This window comes from Anolis carolinensis, chromosome X (assembly GCF_035594765.1).
Source record: "Anolis carolinensis isolate JA03-04 chromosome X, rAnoCar3.1.pri, whole genome shotgun sequence".
Taxonomy (NCBI): Eukaryota; Metazoa; Chordata; class Lepidosauria; order Squamata; family Dactyloidae; genus Anolis; species Anolis carolinensis.
This window is the reverse complement of record NC_085847.1, coordinates 9,177,100-9,198,865: the sequence shown is the minus strand read 5'-3', so window position 1 is coordinate 9,198,865 and position 21,766 is coordinate 9,177,100. Positions and strand designations below refer to the sequence as shown.

At 43.0% G+C, this 21,766-nt stretch overlaps 3 protein-coding genes across 11 annotated transcripts in view; 2 read left to right on the top strand and 1 right to left on the bottom strand.

Moving 5' to 3' along the window:
• cdk2ap1 (cyclin dependent kinase 2 associated protein 1) lies at positions 1–9,442 on the top strand. 4 transcript variants are annotated; one of them, XM_008113691.3, is made up of 4 exons: positions 1–260; positions 7,168–7,274; positions 7,843–7,972; positions 8,094–9,442. In XM_008113691.3, the coding sequence occupies exons 1-4, from the start codon at positions 182–184 to the stop codon at positions 8,159–8,161; spliced, it is 384 nt and encodes a 127-aa protein (XP_008111898.1). In that variant the 5' UTR covers positions 1–181; the 3' UTR covers positions 8,162–9,442. The 4 variants fall into 4 exon arrangements, with proteins under 4 accessions (XP_008111898.1, XP_003222788.2, XP_062814741.1 ...); XM_003222740.4 differs by having other exon boundaries at positions 4–260; positions 7,846–7,972; XM_062958671.1 differs by lacking the exon at positions 1–260 and adding an exon at positions 1,083–5,924.
• Positions 9,443–9,797: 355 nt separating this feature from the next.
• Positions 9,798–16,372, bottom strand: mtrfr (mitochondrial translation release factor in rescue). The gene is made up of 4 exons (XM_003222741.3): positions 16,250–16,372; positions 14,678–15,305; positions 10,488–10,798; positions 9,798–10,135 (listed from the first exon to the last, which is right to left on the bottom strand). Exons 1-4 carry the CDS (start codon positions 16,370–16,372, stop codon positions 9,923–9,925), a joined length of 1,275 nt encoding a protein of 424 aa, XP_003222789.3. The 3' UTR covers positions 9,798–9,922.
• mphosph9 (M-phase phosphoprotein 9) overlaps positions 12,717–21,766 on the top strand; it is a 26,089-nt gene continuing 17,039 nt past the window's right edge. For 2 of the 6 annotated variants that reach the window (XM_008113696.3, XM_008113692.3), the window contains exons 1-4: positions 15,011–15,149; positions 17,522–17,654; positions 18,106–18,253; positions 19,092–19,181. In XM_008113696.3, coding sequence (XP_008111903.1) covers positions 17,551–17,654; positions 18,106–18,253; positions 19,092–19,181 — 342 coding nt within the window. In that variant the 5' untranslated portion in view covers positions 15,011–15,149; positions 17,522–17,550. Of the gene's footprint in view, positions 12,919–15,010; positions 15,150–15,357; positions 15,536–17,521; positions 17,655–18,105; positions 18,254–19,091; positions 19,182–20,938; positions 20,976–21,766 lie in introns of those variants that run through there. The other 4 variants (XM_062958662.1, XM_008113695.3, XM_008113694.3 and 1 more) reach the window with 4 other exon arrangements.

Sequence of the window (21,766 nt, the reverse complement as noted above, 5' to 3'; positions counted from 1 at the left end):
CTGGGTCGCTCTCTGTCTCTCTCTCTCTCTCCAGGCCTGGCTCGCCTCGCGGGGCTGGATGTGACGCGGCCATCTTGGCGGCGGGCGCTGGGCTGGCTCGCTGGCCAGCCTGAGCCAGGCTCGCGGAGGGAAGCCGGAGGGCGGGCCAGGCGTCTCGCCCCCGCCGCCGCCCCCGCCGCCCATGTCGCTGCTGCTCCTCGGCATGTCTTACAAGCCCAACTTGAACGCGCACCTGGGCCCTGGCGCTCCCCTCAGCCAAGGTAAGGCGCGCCCGTCCTGCCAGGCCCACCGCCTCGCGCTCTCTGAGGCGAACCTTCCCCTCCGCCATTAGGCGCTCCTTCCTTCCTTCCTTCCTTTCTCTCGATGGGCAGGGCGCGAAGGAGGGCTCGAGCAGGCCCCGGCCCCCTCCCCACTGCCTCGCCGGCTGCGTCTCCCCCCCTTTCTTTCCCAAGGCAGGACTTGGGAGCCCAACTTGGGAAAGTTCTCTCAGTCAGTCCCGCCGCCCCGAAGGCCCTAAAGGCGCCTAGTGCACTGCCCGAGCTCGCAAGCAAGGCATCCCCCATCTGGGTTGGCCTGCCGCCCCCCAGAAGCCTTCCCTGGGCTGCTTTTGCCTCACCGGGAAGACCCTCGCTTAGTCCAGGCATGGGCAAACTTGGGCCCTCCAGCTGTTTTGGACTTCAACTCCTACCGGCTGTTAGGAATTGTGGGAGTTGAAGTTTGCCAATGCCTGGCTTAGTCAGTTCCCAAACTTGGTTCCCCTCCTGCTTTGGACTTCAGTGCCCAGAAGCCCTAGTCAGCAGCTCTGACAGGAATTCCAAAGCCTCACATGTTTATGGTCTGCCAGGGGTTTGGGGGCTCTAAAACAGGCATGGGCCAACTTCAGTCCTCCAGGTGTTTTGGACTCCAACTCCCACAATTCCTAACAGCCGGTAGGCTGTTAGGAATTGTGGGAGTTGGAGTCCAAAACACCTGGAGGACTGAAGTTGGCCCATGCCTGCTCTAAATGCTGGTGAAGTTTTTGAACTCTCCGAATCCCTCAACCAGCCTGGTTCTGGGCACCCCAAAGAGACCTTTCCCGCCTTCTGCGTACCATCTCACAGAAACATGCCATAGGGGTCTTCTATGGGCTGGTTCTCATTCCTAGAAAAGAAAGGAGGAAACTGCTCTGGTCAATGTGAGAAAAAATATTTGACAGTTCCTGACACATTGTGCCGAGGGGGTTGCTGGTCCTGCCCATCCAAAAACCAAAGAGACATGGTTGTGTCTGATACAGCAGGGTGAGCTCTTGTCTGTCAGCTCTAACTTCCCATACGGGGACAGGATGGTAAAACGTCAAACATTCAGGCATCCTCTGGGCAACGTCCTTGCAGACGGCCAATTCTCTCACTCCAGAAGCGACTTGCAGTTTCTTAAGTTGCTCCTGACACGGAAAAAAAAAATCTGATACTGGACAATGGATCCACTTGGTCAAGGCTATCCCGTGGCATGCATCTAGACTCCGTGGCATTGGTGAGTGTTGTATCCTCTTGCCTGGTGTTGCGTCCTCTTGTCTGACAGCAGCAACTCTCAGGCAGAACGGGATTTCTCACTAGCTCCAGCTCTCCCAAATAAACAGCGGTTGACTTGCCATCTGTCAGGGCCGTTTAGGGAGGTCCTTCCAACTCTGATTCTCTGGGCCCAAGAACCCTTTACCCGGATGGGATAGGGGTTGAACCAGGGTGATTTCCCTAGGCACGCCCCCCACCCCGAGCGTGGCAGTTGCAGAGGAATTGGGCCCTGTGGGTGTGACACAGTCTCCTCCCTTGTCCTTTGCACAATGATCTGCAGAAACACAATGACTTTTCAGTGGCAGCCATTCACATAGTCAGCAGCATTGAGCCAAACTCTCATTGACATAAACTTAACATAAACTTAATGATCCTAATATAATGAAAGTGTATACTCAAAGCTTTCTGACTAGGGCTTGGAAGATTTAGCTTTTGGGACTACCATTTCTAGAATCCTCTAGCCAACATTAAGGTTGAAGATTCTGGGGGTCGTAGTCCAAAAGGTCACATTCTCAAACTGTTCTTTGTTATTTGGGAAGTTCGGGGCAGAGTGTTTTAAATGGTGTTCTCCTTACAAATTAAATTATAGGTGCAAAAGAAGTTCTTTCTGTCTTTCAAATATATCTTTCACTTCTGCATTTCCCCCCATTGCTTTACATTCTGGTGTGATGTTGCTTTTATATTCTAGATTCCTTGCGCCTCCTCTTTCTGTGTCCTTTGCTTTCATTTTATTATTACTTGCTCTTCTACAGCCTCAATCCAAGTTTCTTTCAACTTAGTAAAGTGTGGTAATAACTGAGAATCTGAGTGTGTGGAGGGAGGGATTCCTGTGGGTAAAGTCAGAGAGTCAGTTTCAAAATGAATGTTATGTTTAAAGAAAGCATGAAAGATTTCCTTAGTGTTGCCATAAGTTGTATTTTTCAAGTTCCAGATTAACTCCCATCACCTCAGCCTCACCACCTGCAGCCCTGGGTCCTTTGCATATGACCAGCTCAGGCCGCTGTCCCTTCCCTACAACCCTGTTGTGTGGGAGGGTGAGAAAGAGTTAGCAGACACAGAAAAATGTGAGGAAGTCACCTATTGTTGGCCCCGATCCTATCTCTGGCTGGCTTCAGCGCCTCCCATTGCTGGCACCCCCAACCCCAAGGATATAGCTTTGGCAGGCCAAGGCTTGCCCACGTCTGACCTAGAGTCTGACTTACAGATCACTGGTTAAATTGGTAGCTAGGATTAAACAGAGGATTTTGTGACCTGTGGTCTTCCAGTTGTTGCTGAATGGCTATGCCTGCCTCCTGTGGCCATTGGATAGGCTGGTTGAGGCTGATGGGAGTTTGAATCCAGTTACATCTGGAAGACCATAGTTATCCTGACTCGTGACTATGGCTGTGACGCCTTAATATCACTTACAGAACCCCGTTTCTTACTCCAGGGCCCAATCCACCACCAGCTCTTTTTCCTGCACAAACCCCATTGATTATGAACTGAGGTGGCTCAAGGACCCATTGCTCTGTAAATCACGAATGGGAGAGATGCAACCCCTCTTGGACCTCACACAGTGTAGAGAAGCTACACTTTTGGATGATAACCCTTAGACTCCCAAAGCCCTTACAACCCTTCTCTGTGCCAGGTTCCTGGGGTTTGTAATCCAAAAAAGCAACTTTTCCAAAGTCTGCAGGGTCCAAGTATGGGGCTTGTGGAGGAGACCTTCCTCAACAGATCATGCCCCAATGTTCCAATTCTTCCACTGGATTGCCTTGCAAATAAAGTTACTTTTGCACTTTTTCTTGTTTGGCTTTGCCTCAGATTAACAAAGGTTTCTATTGAGATATCTAGCATTTATCTTGACTTTAGAATATTCCAAATATCTCAAGATGAGAAAATCATTGTTCCTTTTTGTTGCAAATGAAAAACTGAGACAGAGGAAGTGAGTGAGAGAGAGATCTTCTGGCTGGGGAGAATAAGGGACAGAAGCAACAGGATTTGGGCTTAAATTGAAATCTTTCTCTTCCGCAGCCATAGTTGCAGACCTTGTGTTGGAATGCTGATCCCCCTCCCTCTTGGTGCTTCTTTTTGTGCTGTGTTTTGGATGTAAGAATAATTGCGACATTTTGGACGCACTTGGAGCGAGAGAGCCATCTGCCACCCTGGAGAGATGACTGAAGCAATTGGATCAGTCACGCTCCAAATCTGTTATGCAGTTCAACAATACCTGAGAATATTTCTTTGTATATCTATACATATATGCTTGCTTCAAGAAGATCCTTTCACAGCATTTCTTAGGGATGCTCAGTTTATCCCAGTTGGAAATGTGCTGCTTCTTGTTCACCATCTTTTTTTGTACAGGAACTCTTTAGGTTCAATGGAGGAAGGAGGGCAGTTGGGAGTGAGTGCTCATCAGTTTCCAAAATGGTTTCTCTGTCTGCTTTGTGCACCAGTCCTTCTTCTTGCTAGCACTAAATGCCAGTACCCTGGCTCAAGGCCAAGAGAGTCAGACAAAGGAGCCCTGGCAATTGAATATATCGGATTCACAGTGATAGAACTGCAAATGCTCCCTCCCTCCCCACCTCCCTTTTTCAGAAGCTTGGTTCGGTCAGCCAGGGTTGGAGGCTGCTTTCTCTCATGCAGTCAAATTAAATGCTCTTTACACTCACTCTCTTTCACTCACACACATCAAATTCAAAGTGGTCACTCTGGCTTTGAAGTCAGATTTCCCACCCTTTCATTTTTTTTTTTTTACTTTGAAAGAAAGATTCACTAGTAGGAAAGAAAGAAAGAAATTCTCTGCCTGTCTTCTTCAGCCGATAAAACCTGCAGAACTGTTGCCTGAATGCTGTTCTTGCTGAATTTCTGCCTGTTTTGTAAATATTAAAGTTGAAGGAGCTCTGCTAAGGAAAGGAAGGAAAACAAAGCAGAGACGGCAACCCCATTTCCCAACCTAGTGTCTCCCAGGTTTGTTGGCCTACAACTCAGCCATCATTCCTTACTGACCATGCTTAGCTTGTGGATGATGGGAATTGTGCTCCAGTACATCTGGAACTGCCTTATGCATTCTACTGAGCTACAGATGACAACAATAACAACAACAAAGGGTTTTTAAAGGGTTTATTGTCTTGTTGCAGTTAATTGCCCACTTAACTTTTATTGTCCACAGCAATTGGGGAGGAAAGTGAGAAAGCTTTGCATGACAAGAAATCACAATCATTACAATACTGATGTGCATGACCTCTCAGAAGAACGCCCCTGATTTGGTTTAAATACATGTTCTGTTTTCACTACCTTATCCAATTGTCTACCCTCACTCTTGTAAAATTCCTCATTTATAACCAGGGTTAGGGTTGCCCAACGCATAAAAATCAAGCAAAGATTTTCTATGTTAGGGAAATTAAACAGTGGAGAAATGGGAATTATTCTGCATTGGACTGGTGTTCAAGACACAGGAGTATGACTAATTAAAAATCTTGGTAACTCCATTGCTATTTTATTTCTATTTGTTTGGCTTATTCTGCCCTTTGCAGGATGAGACAAAGTCATATTGGGGGAGATGGCATATAGCATGGTCATCTATAGAAAAATTTGGTTTTTTGTGGCTAGGATTAGTGGAGGGAGTCTTAAACCTTGTTTTAAGGGAGGGTGGCACCCAGTGTTGGCTTCTGGAGGCACAATTCCCAGGTTCTTTTGCAATCAGTCAGTCAATCTGTCTTTTCAAATGGGCTGAGTTTGGAGTTTTCAGAGGACCTGGGACTGCCCATGAGGGTGTTGAGTCGCATACCTGGTTCACTGGAATGGCGTGCGCTTTTCAGAGGATCTCAGGGAGACATCTCCCCTTTCATTGGTTTCTTGATTCTTTCTCCTGAGGATGATGGGGATCTTCTGCATGCATAAGCACGTGTCCTAATCCTGAGCCAGGTCTCATCTACTGAAGAAAACAACACCATTGATGGAATGGTTTGGCTGCCTTCCACAAAACACCTTCGGCCCCTCTATTTCCTTTTTGACTCCCTAGCTTGCTCCACAGTTTGGAGCAGGAGAGGTGCCTGGGTGGCTCAGACTTCCTTCTAGCAGCAGGGCTGGACTAGATGGCCTCTGGGTGAAGGAACTCTTCTTTCACCGTTTGTGCCATTTTGAAGGGAGATTGGATACGTTTTTAATTTCTTTCCACCCACCCTCACTCTCCAGCTGGGCTTAGCTGGCACAGTTGCGAACGTGGCCATCTGCATTGTGCGACGGGGGGTGGGTGAGGGGTAGGCTGGCTGGCTCCGTAGCCAAGTCCAAACCCTTTCTTTTGTTCTCGGGCCCTACTGCAGTGGTGCTGATAAGGCACTCGGGTGGTTGCGGCAATGTCTTACTACCTTTTTGAGGCGGACAGCAAAGGAACAGGTAAATGCATGCCAGGTTCTCTCTTGGCTGGGGGAGGGGGCAGTGTTGGGTTGGGGCGGGCTGAGAGAAACTGCCTTTAACCTCAGTAGTGGCCCCTAGTGAAAGCTTGGATGTGTAGTGAGGGACATCTCCCTGGGAGAAGGTAGAGGGGGGTGGCATCTTGACTTGGAGACCATGCACATGGTTCCCACTATGGCTTTTGATTTGCTGGTCCTGCTCTGTGGTTCCTTGCTGCCTAGTCCCCACATAAGCCTACTGCTTGTGCTTTTTGTGGAACACCACGTTTCAAAGGGGAAGGCCTGCACTCAGTGCTAGAGCACAGGCTTTGCTAGCCAGAGGTCCCAGGTTCCATCCCTGACAGCATTTCCTTGAAGGAATTAGTGCTTGAAACCCCAAGGAGCGATAGTTAATCGAGTGTTGACAATAGTGAGCCAAAGGGTCTGATTTGGTATAAAGCTGTCGCCTTCCTTCCTAAGAATTACCCTGTGTGTACGTAGCCCTGCATAACAATCGAGGTGAACTCTCTCCTGCTCACCAGATGGGCAATATGGCCAGCAAGGGATGTTCATTTTCTATCAGGAAAACACTTGTCCTGGTAGGGGAGGAATCCCACAATGCTAAATCAGGTGATAGGCCAAAAATACCTACTCAGGAACATTTAAAAACTACACAGAATCCTACCCTGACAATTCCGCTGCACTGGAAAAATGCAATGAGCATTTTGGACAAATGTCCTCTCCCATGTTCTTAAGCATAATCATTTTTCCAGCATATCCTCCAGCTTTTTGTTGGCATTTCCCTTACAGATTTTGGGTGAGCTGTTCTCTTTTAGCTTCAATCTGCAATATGTGAACAACAGTATCTGTTGACTTTCTGGGATCTATCAGAATATCCAAGCTAAATCTAAGCCCAGCTGGAGGGTGAAGTGGGTGGAAGGAAATTAAAATGTGCCAAGCTTTGAGCACTTAGGAAAAACTTTGCATATATACCTAATGTAACATCATTTTTCTGGAATCAGCTTAATAAATGCAAAGTCATTATAAGATGGCTTTCTCCTTCATTTGTGTTCATGTTTCTACCCATGTAATTTTAACCTCTGCATTATTATCATTGCTTCTAATGGTTGTTAATGGAATGAGGAAGAGAAATGTTGATTTTGCTCCAAAATGTATATTAAGAAGTATTGATGTAGCTGTCTCGGGGGAATTAATCACCCTTGTTCTTCTACTTCATTTCTCTAAAGCTGGGAGTGTTCACTCTCCTTCCACAAGCATGGCAGGTTCTGGGCAATACAGGCAGCTTATAAACGACTACGGACCCCCGTCTCTAGGCTACACACAAGGAGTGCAGGTAAGACCTCTAGTGTCATTTTAATGTTCCTTTTGGGGCTGCTGTGTGGGTTTGATGTCAGCAGATGAGCTTGCTATCATCCAGTTCATGCCACACTTACCCCTGCCAGGAGGAAGCAAAGAATCCAGAATGGATCATCATGTTCTTTAGGAGGTGAAGTTAACAAGTTTGCCATGTATTCAACACCCATTCACTGATTAAATTTCGTAGAGTCGTTTTTAAAAAGCTGGAAGTCACTTAATGGTCAGTTAAAGTGCACACTTCAGGCTGATCTAGAGCTTTGAAACATTACTTTTGGGATTATCACAGTATGGGATTTGTAGGCCAAAAAGTATTTTTTCAAGTTCTAGGAAATTCTCTACAGACGTAATGGTGGATATCTCTCAATGAACACAGTGGGATTTAACTTCTTAATAAACATGAATAGGATTGCACTGTGATAATTTGGGGTTGCAATTTCTGCATTCTTGTGCATTATTTTGGTCTAATTCAAATCTCTTTCTTTCTTTCTTTCTTTCTTTCTTTCTTTCTTTCTTTCTTTCTTTCTTTCTTTCTTTCTTTTGGGAAGCAGGGCACTGGTAGCAGTCAAGTACCACAGAGCAAGTATGCAGAACTTTTGGCTATCATAGAAGAATTAGGAAAAGAAATTAGGCCTACTTATGCTGGGAGTAAAAGTGCCATGGAAAGATTAAAACGAGGTAAATGTACTAATGTTTTAAGTGGGATCCAAATCATTTGGGCTTATTATTATTTTTAATTGGTACAGTTGTTCTAAAAGACTATTCGAGTAGGTGATGTATTTATTTGTTTATTTTTCAGGCATTATTCATGCAAGAGGACTAGTCAGAGAGTGTTTGGCAGAAACTGAGCGGAATGCAAGATCCTAGCCCTTTCCCAGCTGCAGGATTTTCCATCTCTTTTCTCCAAAAAGAGAGAGACACCCATTCCTTTGGAAATTAGAGAAACTGTCAAACAAACCCCTTAACTGGATTGTTCTACTCCACTTACCCAATTTTCAAAAATGTGGCCAGGAATTGCAATCGTTACATGGGATGCATCCAATAGCTTTGGGTACCCACTAGAGAATTGGGGTTCCCCCCTCTCTCTTTGAACAAATATACCCCCATGTCCTGGTAGCTTGTTTCAAAAGCTGTTAACCACCATAGTGGGCTTCCATTTGAGACAGTCAAAAAGAGCGAATGAAAATCCTCTGACGCCCACTTTTTATTTTTAGGAGGGTGTGCAACATTGACGTCCAGACACTCCCTGCGTTCAGTTTGAAGACTGAAAAAGAAAAGCCCCTGCATGTTGTATCCACCCTGAATCCTCCATTCTTTCTCTTAGACCCTGAGATTATTACTTTTTGGAACACAACTCCCAGAATCCTTGTCAGTGGTCATGCTTGCTGTGGAATTCTGGCAGATGTAGTCCAGAAAAAAAAACATTTCCAAGCTCTGCTTTCTCATGTTCTCTTTCTTCAGCTGTTTCCATAATCCAGTGTTATTTCAGGTTGCATTCCTGGGGATTGGAGGCCTCAGCAGCTTTCCAGAGCTTCCTTCCTCCCAAGACCAGTGACTCTCTCCTTTGGTCCTACAGGTATTTTGGACTTCAATTCTCTGTGCTCAAAGAGCTCAAAATCTTTGGAAGGCCAAAGGTTTGAACCATTCTTCAAAGGCACATTGTCCATTCACATGGGACAGTGGTCAGGGCAGTCAATAGCCCACAGGATTGGCACATGTGCCCCCAAAATATATCCCAGAATCTTCCAAAATACAAGTTTTCCATGACAAACACGGGCTTCCCACGACAGGCAACGCATAAAGGTTTTTTCAAATTACAAATATTTGAAAATGACTACTTGAATTTCTGTACCCATTTTGTTTTCGGCTTTGCCTCACAGCTAAACGATTCTTAGGAGTTAAACCTGGAATATGGTGTACAGGGCATACATTCCATTCAAAAACAATTCCTCCTCCCAATTTCCTTTTGCATGACTATTATGTGTTTCAGAGTCCATGGATACAGGACAAAATTCTACAAAAGCAGCCGATTCAAAACTGGCACAGGGCCCCAAAGAACTGTGTGCCTGATTCCCAGATTTCAACAGTAACTTTGCAACTTTGTATGTATTTATTACTTGATGTAATAAAGCTTATTTTCAGTAACAATTTGTATTGCCAGTCAACTGAAAGCACAGAAGTTGAAATCTCACAAGATCTCAAAAGCAGCCCAGAATTTGTCTTCTAGAACTTTTTTTTTGGAGGGGCTCATGGAAAACCAGAAAACAACCATTTCATTTGGGGGGGGGGGGGGGCTTCTGGGAACCCTCAGTAGAGTGGGTTTGGCTCTAGGGTCTGAGCTTTTTTTCTGCTCCTGTAGAAGTAGTTTTGGTTACTTCACCTTTCCTGCTTTTGAACCTCCACCAAATTTATTGAATAGACAATCAAAATATCATTGTGGGTTGGTGAAGCATTTTGCAGCTCGAAGATTACTACTCTTCACAGGAGAAAGAGTTACAACAGCTCAGTGTTACCATTAGTTTTTTTATTTTTGTCTATAAAATCTTGTGATTCCAAACAAGTGTTTTCAACATCACAAGAAATAAAGGGCCAGAAAGAAAATCCCAGAGATCCCCTTCAGCAAACAAATCATTTTTTATCCAACTCTTGCATTTCTTTCAACTGCCTTTTCCTTTCAAGGTTTTCTTTCGCTCGTTTCTTCTTCTCTTGCTTCCTCTTCTCCAATTCCTTCTTCTCCGTAAGGACATCACTGCTTTCACCTTTGTAGAAAACATCAACTTTCTCCTGGAGGATCGTTCTGGCTTTCTTGCGGTTCTGCTCTACTGATCTAGTCTGATGGCACTAGAAAAAAAATTAAATTAATTTACTCAGAAAACTAGTCTGCTGTTTGATGGTGGTCAGAAAGTTAGGATGGTACCAATATAACCAGTGCATACAAGAAATTGGGGTACAAGCAGGCCAAGAGTACTTATCTGGAATGCCATTGAGATATAGCATAGATTCCCCAGGGCAGCTATGAAAGAATCCTGTCAAAACAAGCATCACTAGACTGGAGAGTCGTGCCACTGCCAGTCAGAGTTGACAATGCTGGGCAAGAGAGCTCTGGTCTGGTTCATTATAAGGGGGCGTCTTATGTTCCTAAGACTGCTGAGCTTTGCACAAAAGCACATGTCAAATCAACATCATGAATCACCTTGACTACAATCCCTGAGGGAAGATGCTTCAGGACCACACAATTGCTGGTTTTATTGGTTGCCTGGCCTCCGGGTCCAGAACCGCGGACAAACTGCTCTTCCAAATCGGCTTCATTTAGAGGAAGGAGGTTGTTGGAGTTCTTCTTGCTCACAGCGAGGACCAAAGATCCGGGCCACTGAGGCAATAAAAAAGGCTTTCCACTCCAGAGTCTTTGTCCTTGAGGGAAACCACCCAGTCTGGTCAGCGTGTTTTTCAAGAGCAAGAAGCCCAAAGGAGGCATAAAAGAAAAACCTCCAGAGCAGCAGACTACTGCAGAAGAGAAAGGAGAGAGGACAGAAAGGCCTAGATTAGTAGCATTCAGGAATCTTGATAAAACACAACAGTCCATACAAATAAAGTTTCAGGAGTTATTTTTCATAGAACCAAAGGTGTTTTCTGTGATTCCATGCACTTTAGAGTACTATATGGCCCTGTGGTATGGCTACAGAGGTGGATGGGACTCTTTTTTTTCCCCCTTCTCCAATAATTCCAATGTGATGTGGAATGTCAGCCACCCCTTTTCATTCTCTGCTGACTTAGCATTTGAGAGTTAAGTCCCAGGGTAGACTCAGTGTCAAAAGAAATGATATCATGTCTAGTGACCTGACCTCTCCTATTGTCAAAACCCACCCGTGTCACCAAAGAATAACATCACGTCATGTAACATGAGCTGAACTGCTAGATAGTTACTTGGCTACTATTTCCTTAGAGACTTTCCCAACCCTGGAACCATAGCTGGAAAGTTACTTTTTAGAAGAAAATAATATCCTGAAGCTGTAGATATCTGAAGGATGGGTAAGATAACGCTCTTGCCATCGTACCAGCATAAAATCGCAAACCATGGTGTAGTATTGATATGGAATGTTATTCCAGGAACACAACAATGCAAATTAGCTGATACATACCTAAATTACACGTAATAATGGTTTGTGTCTCAGGTGGATCCTGAACTCTGCTTACACAAACCTTCCGAAAAGTGGAAAGCATGGATTTGTGGAGACACTGAAGCATTATGTTAATTGAATGAAACAATCACTTGGTGGCAGTAGTGAGTTGGGTATTTGTTAACATGATTCCAAATATATATCTTTGGGACTCATACATCAAATGACCATATGACAAAATTACAAATGAATTGGACAAACAAAACTTTTCCCAGACTGCCAGGTTACCGCTTGGAGCTCTGCATTATGCCTTTATGTTTTCAGACAATGCTACGGAGTGCAGAATCAGCAGCCTTCTCATCCAAGCTTTGTTTTGTCCCATTCCTCCAATAGTAGTTTTTAACAAATACAATTCCAGGGGTTTTGCTCTACACAGCAAAAAATGAAGAGGGAAGAATGAAAACCCCATTGCTGTTTTATGTCCCAGTGCATTTGGAATGTTTAATACTCAGCACAAACCTCTTCTTCCCATTATGATCCAAACCATTAAACAAAATAGGTCAGTCATTCCAAATACTTTTAAACGGAACTTAATTTTGCCAAGAGCACAAAAAGTAGTTGGATGAAAATCTGGAAAGTGACCTAAGTTTTTTTTTTTAAGGCCACAACAAGCCATCATTAAGAAGTACTAGAATAATGAGATCTGAGAAACAAATCTGAGCTTTAAAAAAAATTAAATCTTTCTGTTTTGGGGCCTCGGAGCTACAATGGCAGTATAACTACGAGGGTAAAAGCTTGGAGATTGTTTTTAAAAACAAATTGAAGTCCATTTTCATAGAATCCTTGGATTGGAAGAGACTGTACGATCTATCCAGAACAACCTCATTCTGCAAGGCAGGAAGACACAAGCAAAGCACTCTTGACAGATGGCCACCCAAATGCCCGTTTTGCATTCATTTTTCATCAAACTCAGGGTGTTCTGCTCACTTCTACCCCCGAGGTGCTGACTTCAAACCACTTTCAGTTTGTGGTCAAGAGCAACACCATTTCATTTCCACTGCACCGTGAAAGGTTAACCTACCTATTTGATCAAGTATGGTATGGTGAGCGAAAACAAGTTTCCTTGTTTCACCAACTGTCAAAAAGTACTATGCAGATGATAAACAAGGGACAACATTTGGCCTGTCAACCTAGAAAGAGAATTTGGGGCAAGCTTGTTCTCCACTCTTTGTCGCTCAATCCTCCCTGCCTTCCTCTGCAGTGAAGTCACAATCCAATGCTTGCCACCCCAGTTGCCAGGGAACTAACAGAGGCAGGGGGAAAAAAGAAAGTGGCTGCAGCACGACTGCCACTGCAGGGCCGGCTAGGAAGACTGCGCTGCAGCACTGCCACTGGAGGCCCACTTCAGCAGAATTGGGCAGTGGCTGGCTCATCATGGGAAGAACAGTGGAGATTGCACTCCTATCTCCACAGAGTTGACTCAAAGAGAGGATGCCACCAGCAAGCGTAAGGAGGTTATCAGGGAGAGAAAGTCTTTCATGGCATGACTCTGTCGTCTCAGATTGGCCTTTAGTAAGGAACTGAAAATGTAGCTATGGAGGCAGGCCTTTGAAAGTGGCTAATTGCAATCTAATTATGGAAGTACAATCGGGACCTTTTGAATTGGTTTTGTGGCTCACACCAACAAGAGCAAATGTTATAATGTGCCCTGGTGGCACAGTATGTTAAAGCGCTGAGCTGCTGAATTTGCAGACCAAAAGGTCCCAGGTTCAAATTCCGGGAGCGGAATGATCGCCCGCTGTTAGCCCCAGTTCCTGCCAACCTAGCAGTTCGAAAACATGCAAATGTGAGTAGATCAATAGGTACCGCTCTGGCGGGAAGGTAACGGCGCTCCATGCAGTCATGCCAGCCACATGACCTTGGAGGTGTCTATGGACAACGCCGGCTCTTTGGCTTAGAAATGGAAATGAGCACCAACCCACAGTCGGTCACGACTGGACTTAACATCAGGGGAAAGCTTTATCTTTACCTATATGTATATGTGCATATATATATATATATATATATATGTACACACATATACACATATAATTTACAATAATATAATAATATATTGTAAATGCATATATTAATAATATAATACTAATACAATAAAATATTAATTATATATTATGTTACATGTAATATTACAATATATTTATATAGTACAATATAGTAATTTATTGCCAGTATTGTGCTATGCTAATCATATAATATTGTATGTAAATTTTATTTGTATGCTGCTCTGAGTCCCCTTTGGGGTGAGAAGGGCGGGATATAAATGTATTAAATAAATAAATAATGTGTTGTATATCTACACTATTAGTTTGTTACATTTATGAGTAATATTGTGAGTTTAGACTCAACTTGTCTGCATTTTTTTTGTAATTGATGTGCTTTTACTATTGTCGATCCAACTTTTCCAGATTGTTATGTGCTTTAGATGGGTTCTTGTTGTAAGCTGCTCCGAGTCCCTTTGGGGAGATGGGGTGGCATATAAATAAAGAGTATTATTACTATTACAGTAGAGTCTCACTTATCCAACATAAACGGGCCGGCAGAATGTTGGATAAGCGAATATGTTGAATGATAAGGAGGGATTAAGGAACAGCCTATTACACATCAAATTAGGTTATGATTTTACAAATTAAGCACGAAAACATCATGTTATACAACAAATTTGACAGAAAAAGTAGTTCAATTCACAGTAATGCTATGTAGTAATTACTGTATTTATGAATTTAGCACCTAAATATCACGACGTATTGAAAACATTGACTACAAAAATGCGTTGGATAATCTAGAACGTTGGATAAGCAAGTGTTGGATAAGTGAGACTCTACTGCAACACAATATAATATTTATATATTATATATTACATGTAATATTACTAATAATATTGCAATATATTGATATAGTACAATATAGTAATTTACTGCCAGTATTGTGCTATGCTAATAATATAATATTGTATGTAAATTTAATTTATAAGCCGCTCTGAATCCCCTCAAAACACAAAAACGTTTGAAGAGCAGTGATCAATTGAGTGACGTCTCTGCCTGATTTCCTCCAATGCCCCGCCTCTTTCACCTTCACAACAACCCTGCGAGGGAGACCAGTCGGAGAGGCAACGCTTGGCCCAAGGTCACCCATGGAGTCCAATCCCAAGAGGCTCCAATGCCTCTCCTGACAAAGAGAAAGGGCGGCCACGAAGTCTCTCTCTTACCTCCTGACTCTACGGGACGCACCGGGTCTCTCAGAGCAGAACAGGCCTCGGAAGCAAGCCTTCGACGCATGCGCCCTTGTAGGAAAACAAGCGGAAAAGCGCCCTGAAGGAAAATAAACTTAATCCCCACCCACGCCCGCCAAGAACCAATCGCAGAGCAGAAGAGCCACGCCACGACGTCATTTTCCTTTTGACATCGCTTCGGCAAGTCGAACGGCGCGAGCGCGTCGCAGCCAATAGCAGAGGCGCTCCTCCTTTTCCCTCGTCCCGGCAGCCAATCGCGGCGCCGAGTGCGGCCCCAAGGCAGCCAATCCCCACTCGAGCGCCGAGGCTCGGCGAGCCTTTCGCGACTGCCTCGAAGCGCTTCGAATCTCAACCGCCAATCCTGAGGCGAGAGCGGAGCTTGTTGACAGTCTGCGGCTGGCCCCGAAGGCGGCTCCCTCCGCCGCAAGGCCCCAGGCCCGCCATGCAGGTAAGGCGGAGGACGGACCGGGAAAACAACGCGGGTTGGCGCTGCGTCGGCGAGGAGAAGGGCCCTCTGCGCCCTCAGCTCCACTCGGGGGCACGCCCCCAAATAGCGGAGTGGCAGCCCTTGGAGCCAATCGGGGCTCGATTTGGCGGCCGACGTCTTGAAAGGGGCCAATCAGGGTGAAGCGTGCGGAAAGGGGCAATGAGGAAAACCCTGAGAGGAAGATAGGGTTGTTATTGCTGCGTTTGGGGCTTCAGCCTTGGGCCAGTTTTTTTTTTCCCTGAGGGGAATGTGGACCAGACCCCACAACCTCCTCCTGGTGGACCTGATGGAGGGCAATGGCAAGAGTCAAAGGGACCATTTGTGGCGTTTGATCCATTTCAAATAGGGTTTGACATTCTTAAACCGTGCTTGGTTTTATTCTATTGGAATGTTCATCGTTTTTGGGTTTTATATTGTCCTGTGCTTAGCCGCTTTGAGTCACCCTTAAAAGAAAAAAGGGGCATATAATTATTAACAACAACAATAGTGAGATGGTACATTTGTGGTGTTTTATGTATTTTACATGGGTTTTAGGGGATTTAATTTATGTTTAAATAAGACTAGGTTTAATTCTGTTTTAGTGTTAATAGCCTTTAGGTTTTGTATTGTTTTTAGCACTGTTTGCAGCTTTAAGAGAGAAAAAGGGACGTAATAATAATACAGTAAAGGTAAAGGTTTCCCCTGACGTTAAGTCCAGTCATGTCTGACTCTGGGGGTTGGTGCTCATCTCCATTTCTAAGCCAAAGAGCCGGCGTTGTCCGTAGACACCTCCAAGGTCATGTGACCACTGGCATGACTCCATGGAGCGCTGTTACCTTCCTGCCAGAGCTGTACCTATTGATCTACTCACATTGGCATGTTTTCGAACTGCTAGGTTGGCAGGAGCTGGAGCTAACAGCGGGCGCTCACTCTGCTCCCGGGATTTGAACCTGGCACCTTTCGGTTCGCAAGTTCAGCAGCTCAGTTCTTGTGCTTCACTGAGGGAATCAATGTTCTGGGAATTGCTACTATTGTAAGCGAAGGTTTTCTAGCCAGCATCACTGCAGTGTTTCTCTTCATACCAGACATAAGGAACTGTGGGCCTTTTGGTGTTTTTGAATTGCATCACCCATCATCCCACTCCGTGGCTTTTTTGTCAGCTTTGGACGATGGAAATTGTCAGTCCAAAACACCTGGAAGTCCATTGCTTCAGGGTTGGATTCTATCTACATGCTTTGGCTTCTCGCGGTGTTGTGGACCTCTGCTCCCAGAAGCCTCTCGTGCCCTAAGCAACCATAAGGGCTTCTGGGAATTTTCAAAATTCAGTTCCAGGAGGGAATTTCCCTTCCTGGGGATAGAATTCCTCTCACTTTCTATTCTCTCACCCCCGTTCTTAACTATAAGTCATATGTAAGTTGGATGCCTGCAAGTCCGGGACTACCTGTCATATCTTTCTTGCGTGGTAATGCTTTCTCTCCCTACCTCCCTAAAATATTATTTTATGCATCTGAGTTTTCTTGCAAATGATCCTAAATCCCTTCCAGCTCCTTTCTTTCTCTCTGTTGCATCTTATAATAGCTAAAGTTTAATAATCTCTCCTCTCTCCAATAATTCCCATTATTCTAGACTATCCAATAAATTAGTTGACAATTTGTTATCCCTTGCATGAAACTGGACCATTTTGTCATTACTGATATTTTGTTTGCCACTGTGTTATTTTATGAAAGTAGAAAAGCAAGGGTGATTTTCCTTAATATGTGTAATAAATCAGTCTTCAGATGTCTTGCTGTTGATAACGTGTTGTTACTGAGTATATACAGCGTTACTATTTGATAGGTATTTTGATTTTTTAAGCTTGCTTTATGTTCTGTGGTATTGCATTTATCTAGCCAGATTTTTGAGGAGAGACTGAGTATTTTTGAAAGGAAGTGTTATGTTAAGGGTGTTAGGAGAGCAAGATTGCCATACAAATAATTCATGCACAAGAAATTGTGGAAAGGAAGAAGTAGGTCAGGCATAATATAGTGAAAGACTGCTACATCCTGACTTTTCAATATGGATTCTTAACAGCTGAGAATTCCTCTTTGACCCCATCTACATTAACCATTTAATGCAGTTCAAAGCTGAATTTAAACAGTGGCAGCCAGGCAACAAACCCCCACAAAAGCATGCAAAAGAAGTTCTCTGTGGTTTGTATAATCACTCGCTGGGCCTCAAACTGGTTCCGGGAATTTTTATGTAATAATCTGTACAGTGAAACCACTTTCTTCAATACCAACTTGAAACTGTACTAGGCAAATTCCATGTCTTTAACAATGACATGCCTGCTTGTATTATTATTATTTGTTTAAAAGGATAACCACAGCATTTTCAAGAATGAGATATGGAAAACATCAGCTTGGTAAAAATCGAGCAAGAGGCCTCTTCTGTGGACACCAATACCAGAAATGCACACCAGTGTGTTGGTTATCACTTAGTCAATACCAGGTAAATGTGATGGTTTCTACAGAGTATTTATTTAAAGCATTTCTTAGCTGCCATTCAGGGCTTCATCAGATCTGACTTTTCAAATAAAAGAAAGTTTATTACAATTGGTGTTAGTTTAATGATGTCTATGAAGCAGAGAGTGATTGTTTATTTTATGTTTCTTAGTCTTAGTTTGGGATTAATTTAAGCTAATCCTATCAAGAAGAAATCAGTACTGATACACAATGCCATAAGCTCATTCATGTTGATAAGGCATTTCCACTAGATTTAACAACATTTTTAAAGAACTGGAAATCCTTCAGCTGCGTTGACAAGTATTTTTTCCTGTGGTTTGTTCCATCTTGTCTTCTCTACAAAGTGGGTTTTGTACTGCATTACAAAGACTGTTTTGTTCTATCTTTGTCATAGAATTCAATATTTGAGCAAGAATTCATGTACTTTTCTTCCCTAGAAGCAGTCCATTGTCCAACGCAAATGCTGCCGCCGGCCTTTCAGGGAAAACAGGCCCTTCTGTAATACCTTCTGAGGCTGGTCTGTTGACTTCCTTTATGCAAGACACTCAAAACTGTGGAGACTTGGAAATACTGAAGAACTGTGAAGTATGTAACAGTCTGATGTAAAAACTGTTTTATCAATAATGGCAAAAGCTGACATAATCTGATAAAACCAGTCTGTTCTCAAAATGTATATAGTAGTTGACACTCGTGCTGTGATGTTAGGTGTAGGACAAATGCGATTTGCCAAGGACGTGATCTGTAGTGCCGTACTGGTGCTACATCACAGTGCCTCTGCAGACTGCCTCACCAGCCCATCATACCAGGCTTCTGGGTTATGCAATGTTTGACTGTATGTATGTATATATATATGTGTAGCCAAGAAGACCATGATCATTTTAGAGTAGTAGACATGGAGTAGACCAGGCAAAGGCAATCTCTGGCCCCCCAGTTGTTTTGGACTTCAACTACCAGAAATCCCAGCTATCTTACTGGCTGTTAGGAATTGTGGGAGATGAAGTCCAAAACACTTGGAGGGCCAAAGTTTGCCCATGCCTGGAGTAAACTGCATATCTCTCTTACACATTAGCATGTAGTAAGCTAATGATGTTGGAAAATCCCTGTTCACCTTAAGGCTGACTGTGGCTCCATTATACACTTAATATGTTGAGTAAATAAAGGAGTTGGATTTGGCTTCTTTTTAACTTATGGGTGTTGAAGTATTTTTTTCATGAAGACGTAAGTGTCCAAATATTGCAGTAAGTTTTAAAAATTTAAAAAATGTTTTGTATAGAGGCATTTTTTGTCTCAAAGGACAGTTTTATCAAGATGTGGCTTGAGATTCTCATTGTATGACTTAAGCTGTTCCCTCTGAAGTGATAAAACTAATAAAACTGACAAGGGAATGTTATTTTGTCTCTCCAAATATCTTTGTCTTTAATAGACCAGGTGGTTACGATTGTTCAGACTGGTGGAGAAGCAATGCCAAGAACAGATGCTTGCCCAGCAAAAAGTGTTCCATCATCAAATCCATGTAGGTACTTTAGTTTAATGACCACAATAAAATAAAGCAGTGGTGGTTGAATGTGTGAGATGGGTATCTCTAGGAAGGCATGGGCTGCTGCTAGGGGTGGGAATGCTCCTTCCAGGACATCTTATAAATCACCAGTTCATTTGTTGAAAATAGCTCTGTGTATCAAAGCTTGTATATCACATAGTCTTAAAATTAGACAACTAAATAATTGCAGTGCAATAATAATTGTTGTTGTTGTGATTCTACTTTGTAAGAACATGAGTGAGTCAGGATGGTTGGGTGGCAGTCTAGATTTTTAGAAAGCATGTCGATTTCCTAGATTTCCAGAATATGTTTGTACCTGTTGTGAACCAGTGTTCTAGCCCTCTCTTGCTTTTGATGTTCTTCCCCAAGTTAAGAAAACAAGGAGAATTGTATTAGGTGCTTTATGGTTATCTTGTGCTTAATTGTACATGGGGCATTCGCTGGCTGATGTATGTGCTGGGAAACTCCCATGACCATTGGAGATCACCACTCAAACTATTTTGACTTGGTGTTTGACATATGAGTCCTGGCTATTGTGTGAGTGTGTGTTCCTTTTCTGTGTACGTGCTATAGGAGAGATGCACAATTGTGTTCATTCTAAGCTGTAACAATACCTTTCATCCCCAGAATGCTTAATAGCTGCACCAGTCAGTCACTTTATTTGTACCCCCTTTTCTCCAAGACTGAGACTCAAGGCAATTATTTACAAAATCATAATAAAATTGCACATAGCTACAAATATGCAAACATTAAGTTGAAAATATTAAACTGTCTATAAAATGAATGAGTTCAGCTGAAACTACTTATAGAGGACCTGTCCCCCAAATTAGTAGTACATTTGGTGAGAGAGCCTCAGCACTCTCTGTAGTTGGGTTGGACTATATGGAATTTATATAGTTCAGAATTGTGCAGTTGCTACTGTAGTCATGGCTGAAAAACTATTTTGGTTTGTCAATGTGAGGCTTACATCAGAAAGAAGACATTTTCAATTCATACATGTAGGCCGCAAACATCTTTGCTGTCTAGATTACCAGATACTTAAGATTTTTCCAGTTTTGATTGAGACAAGTGAACACTGTTATTTGACGTTGATAGGTTGGTATCCTGTTCAATCTCTATGACACTTTAAGCCAGACTTGTAGTTTTGGGGGTTCACAGTTATGATCCTTAATGTCCAAAGATGTCAGCAGAATCCTGCCTCTTAAGCTAGGCAATGTCACAGCTAAGGGAATTCTAGGATACTGCAGATCAGGACACTGGGAAATGTCAACTGCTCCATTCTCTTGATTGTGGAATACATGGAGGTATGCAGCTGTAGCAGGATCCCTAGGGGTCTCTCCAGCTCTTTGTCTAAATGCACCCCATGACAGAGAATGCCACAGTCATTTCCCTGTGCCCAGAAATTTGGACACTTGTAAACCTTTCAGACGGGCCACTGCTTGCCTTAAGAAGTAGGTTTTTCTGGGGAGCACTGGCAGAAACAGCTGTCATGACGAAGCTGTGTCATTGTAGCTACATCTGTTAATGCAGGATCTCAGCCTTAGTTGCCTTTTCTTAGAAATTCTAATTTTCCTCCATGAATATTTTATTGTGAAATCAAAGTATAAGTCTCATTCTACATGTGAAAATGGATTGATACATTTGAAATGTGTATATTTGGTACATTTTAATATTTACAACCTTTTGGTTACTGTTTCTCACTTCCCTTTCCTGATGGCCCTCTCCATTAATAGTAAGCAACAGTTCCTGAAACTGAAACAAATAACAGAGGTATTGTTCTTTTTTGTTCTTTCCCTTTCCTGTTTCCTCCTTTCTTTATGTTTCTCACCTTTTGTCAGTCATGCTCTTCTTTCTTTATGTGTAAACATTGATGATCACTATGGTGTTGCTGTGGAGGGATCTGATTGTCACTCAGCGATGCTTGCCATGGTTGTTTGTTTTCAGAACTAATTATATGTGTAGTTTGAAATTTGGCAATTGCTTTACAAATCTACTGAAATTCATGTGCATCATCCTGAAAAGTGCTATTCATGATCAGTAGTTCTTAGGACCAGAGGGTGCTTCTATATTTTCAACTTTTGCAAAATTGAAATATTTGTATAATTTGTGGTAATATACTGCTAACAAAGTAATCACAATTTCTTCCATATATTGATCAGGCTGAAAAATGAATGTTTTTCATTTATGCTTCACTGATTCCTATAAATCTGGGTAGTTGACTTTTTAAAAACTATAGTTCTTAGTCAAGAAAATTTAGACTATAATACTTCATATTTAAGTAGATTGTGTGGGTACCAAAATTACTTTGCGTGGTTCTTAAACATAGACAGTTATGCTTTTGCCAAAGCCTTCTGTTTTCCAAGTTTCAAAAAACTCCTTATGCCACAACCTGCATCCTTATTGGTAAATAAGCTCAGTTGAACTTCGTAGGGCTTAATTTCAAGTTAGCATGCTTAGAATCACATTATATAACTATCAAGTGATCATTGGTTATGTCTGTTTAGGATCTAGTCAGAGGCGTGTGGTATTTTTTCATAGGTTCAAACAAAGTTTATTTTCTT

Excerpts from the sequence above, each read along its gene's own strand:
- cdk2ap1 (XM_008113691.3), top strand. The coding sequence starts at position 182 with ATGTCGCTGCTGCTCCTCGGCATGTCTTACAAGCCCAACTTGAACGCG. Across the intron at positions 261-7,167 it reads TGGCGCTCCCCTCAGCCAAG|CTGGGAGTGTTCACTCTCCT; the intron begins GTAAGGCGCGCC and ends ATTTCTCTAAAG. Across the intron at positions 7,275-7,842 it reads GCTACACACAAGGAGTGCAG|CAGGGCACTGGTAGCAGTCA; the intron begins GTAAGACCTCTA and ends TCTTTTGGGAAG.
- mtrfr (XM_003222741.3), bottom strand. The coding sequence starts at position 16,372 with ATGGACTTCCAGGTGTTTTGGACTGACAATTTCCATCGTCCAAAGCTG. Across the intron at positions 15,306-16,249 it reads CCCACAGTTCCTTATGTCTG|ACGTCGGCCGCCAAATCGAG; the intron begins GTATGAAGAGAA and ends GCCCCTTTCAAG. Across the intron at positions 10,136-10,487 it reads CCTCAGGGATTGTAGTCAAG|TGCCATCAGACTAGATCAGT; the intron begins GTGATTCATGAT and ends TTTTTTTTCTAG.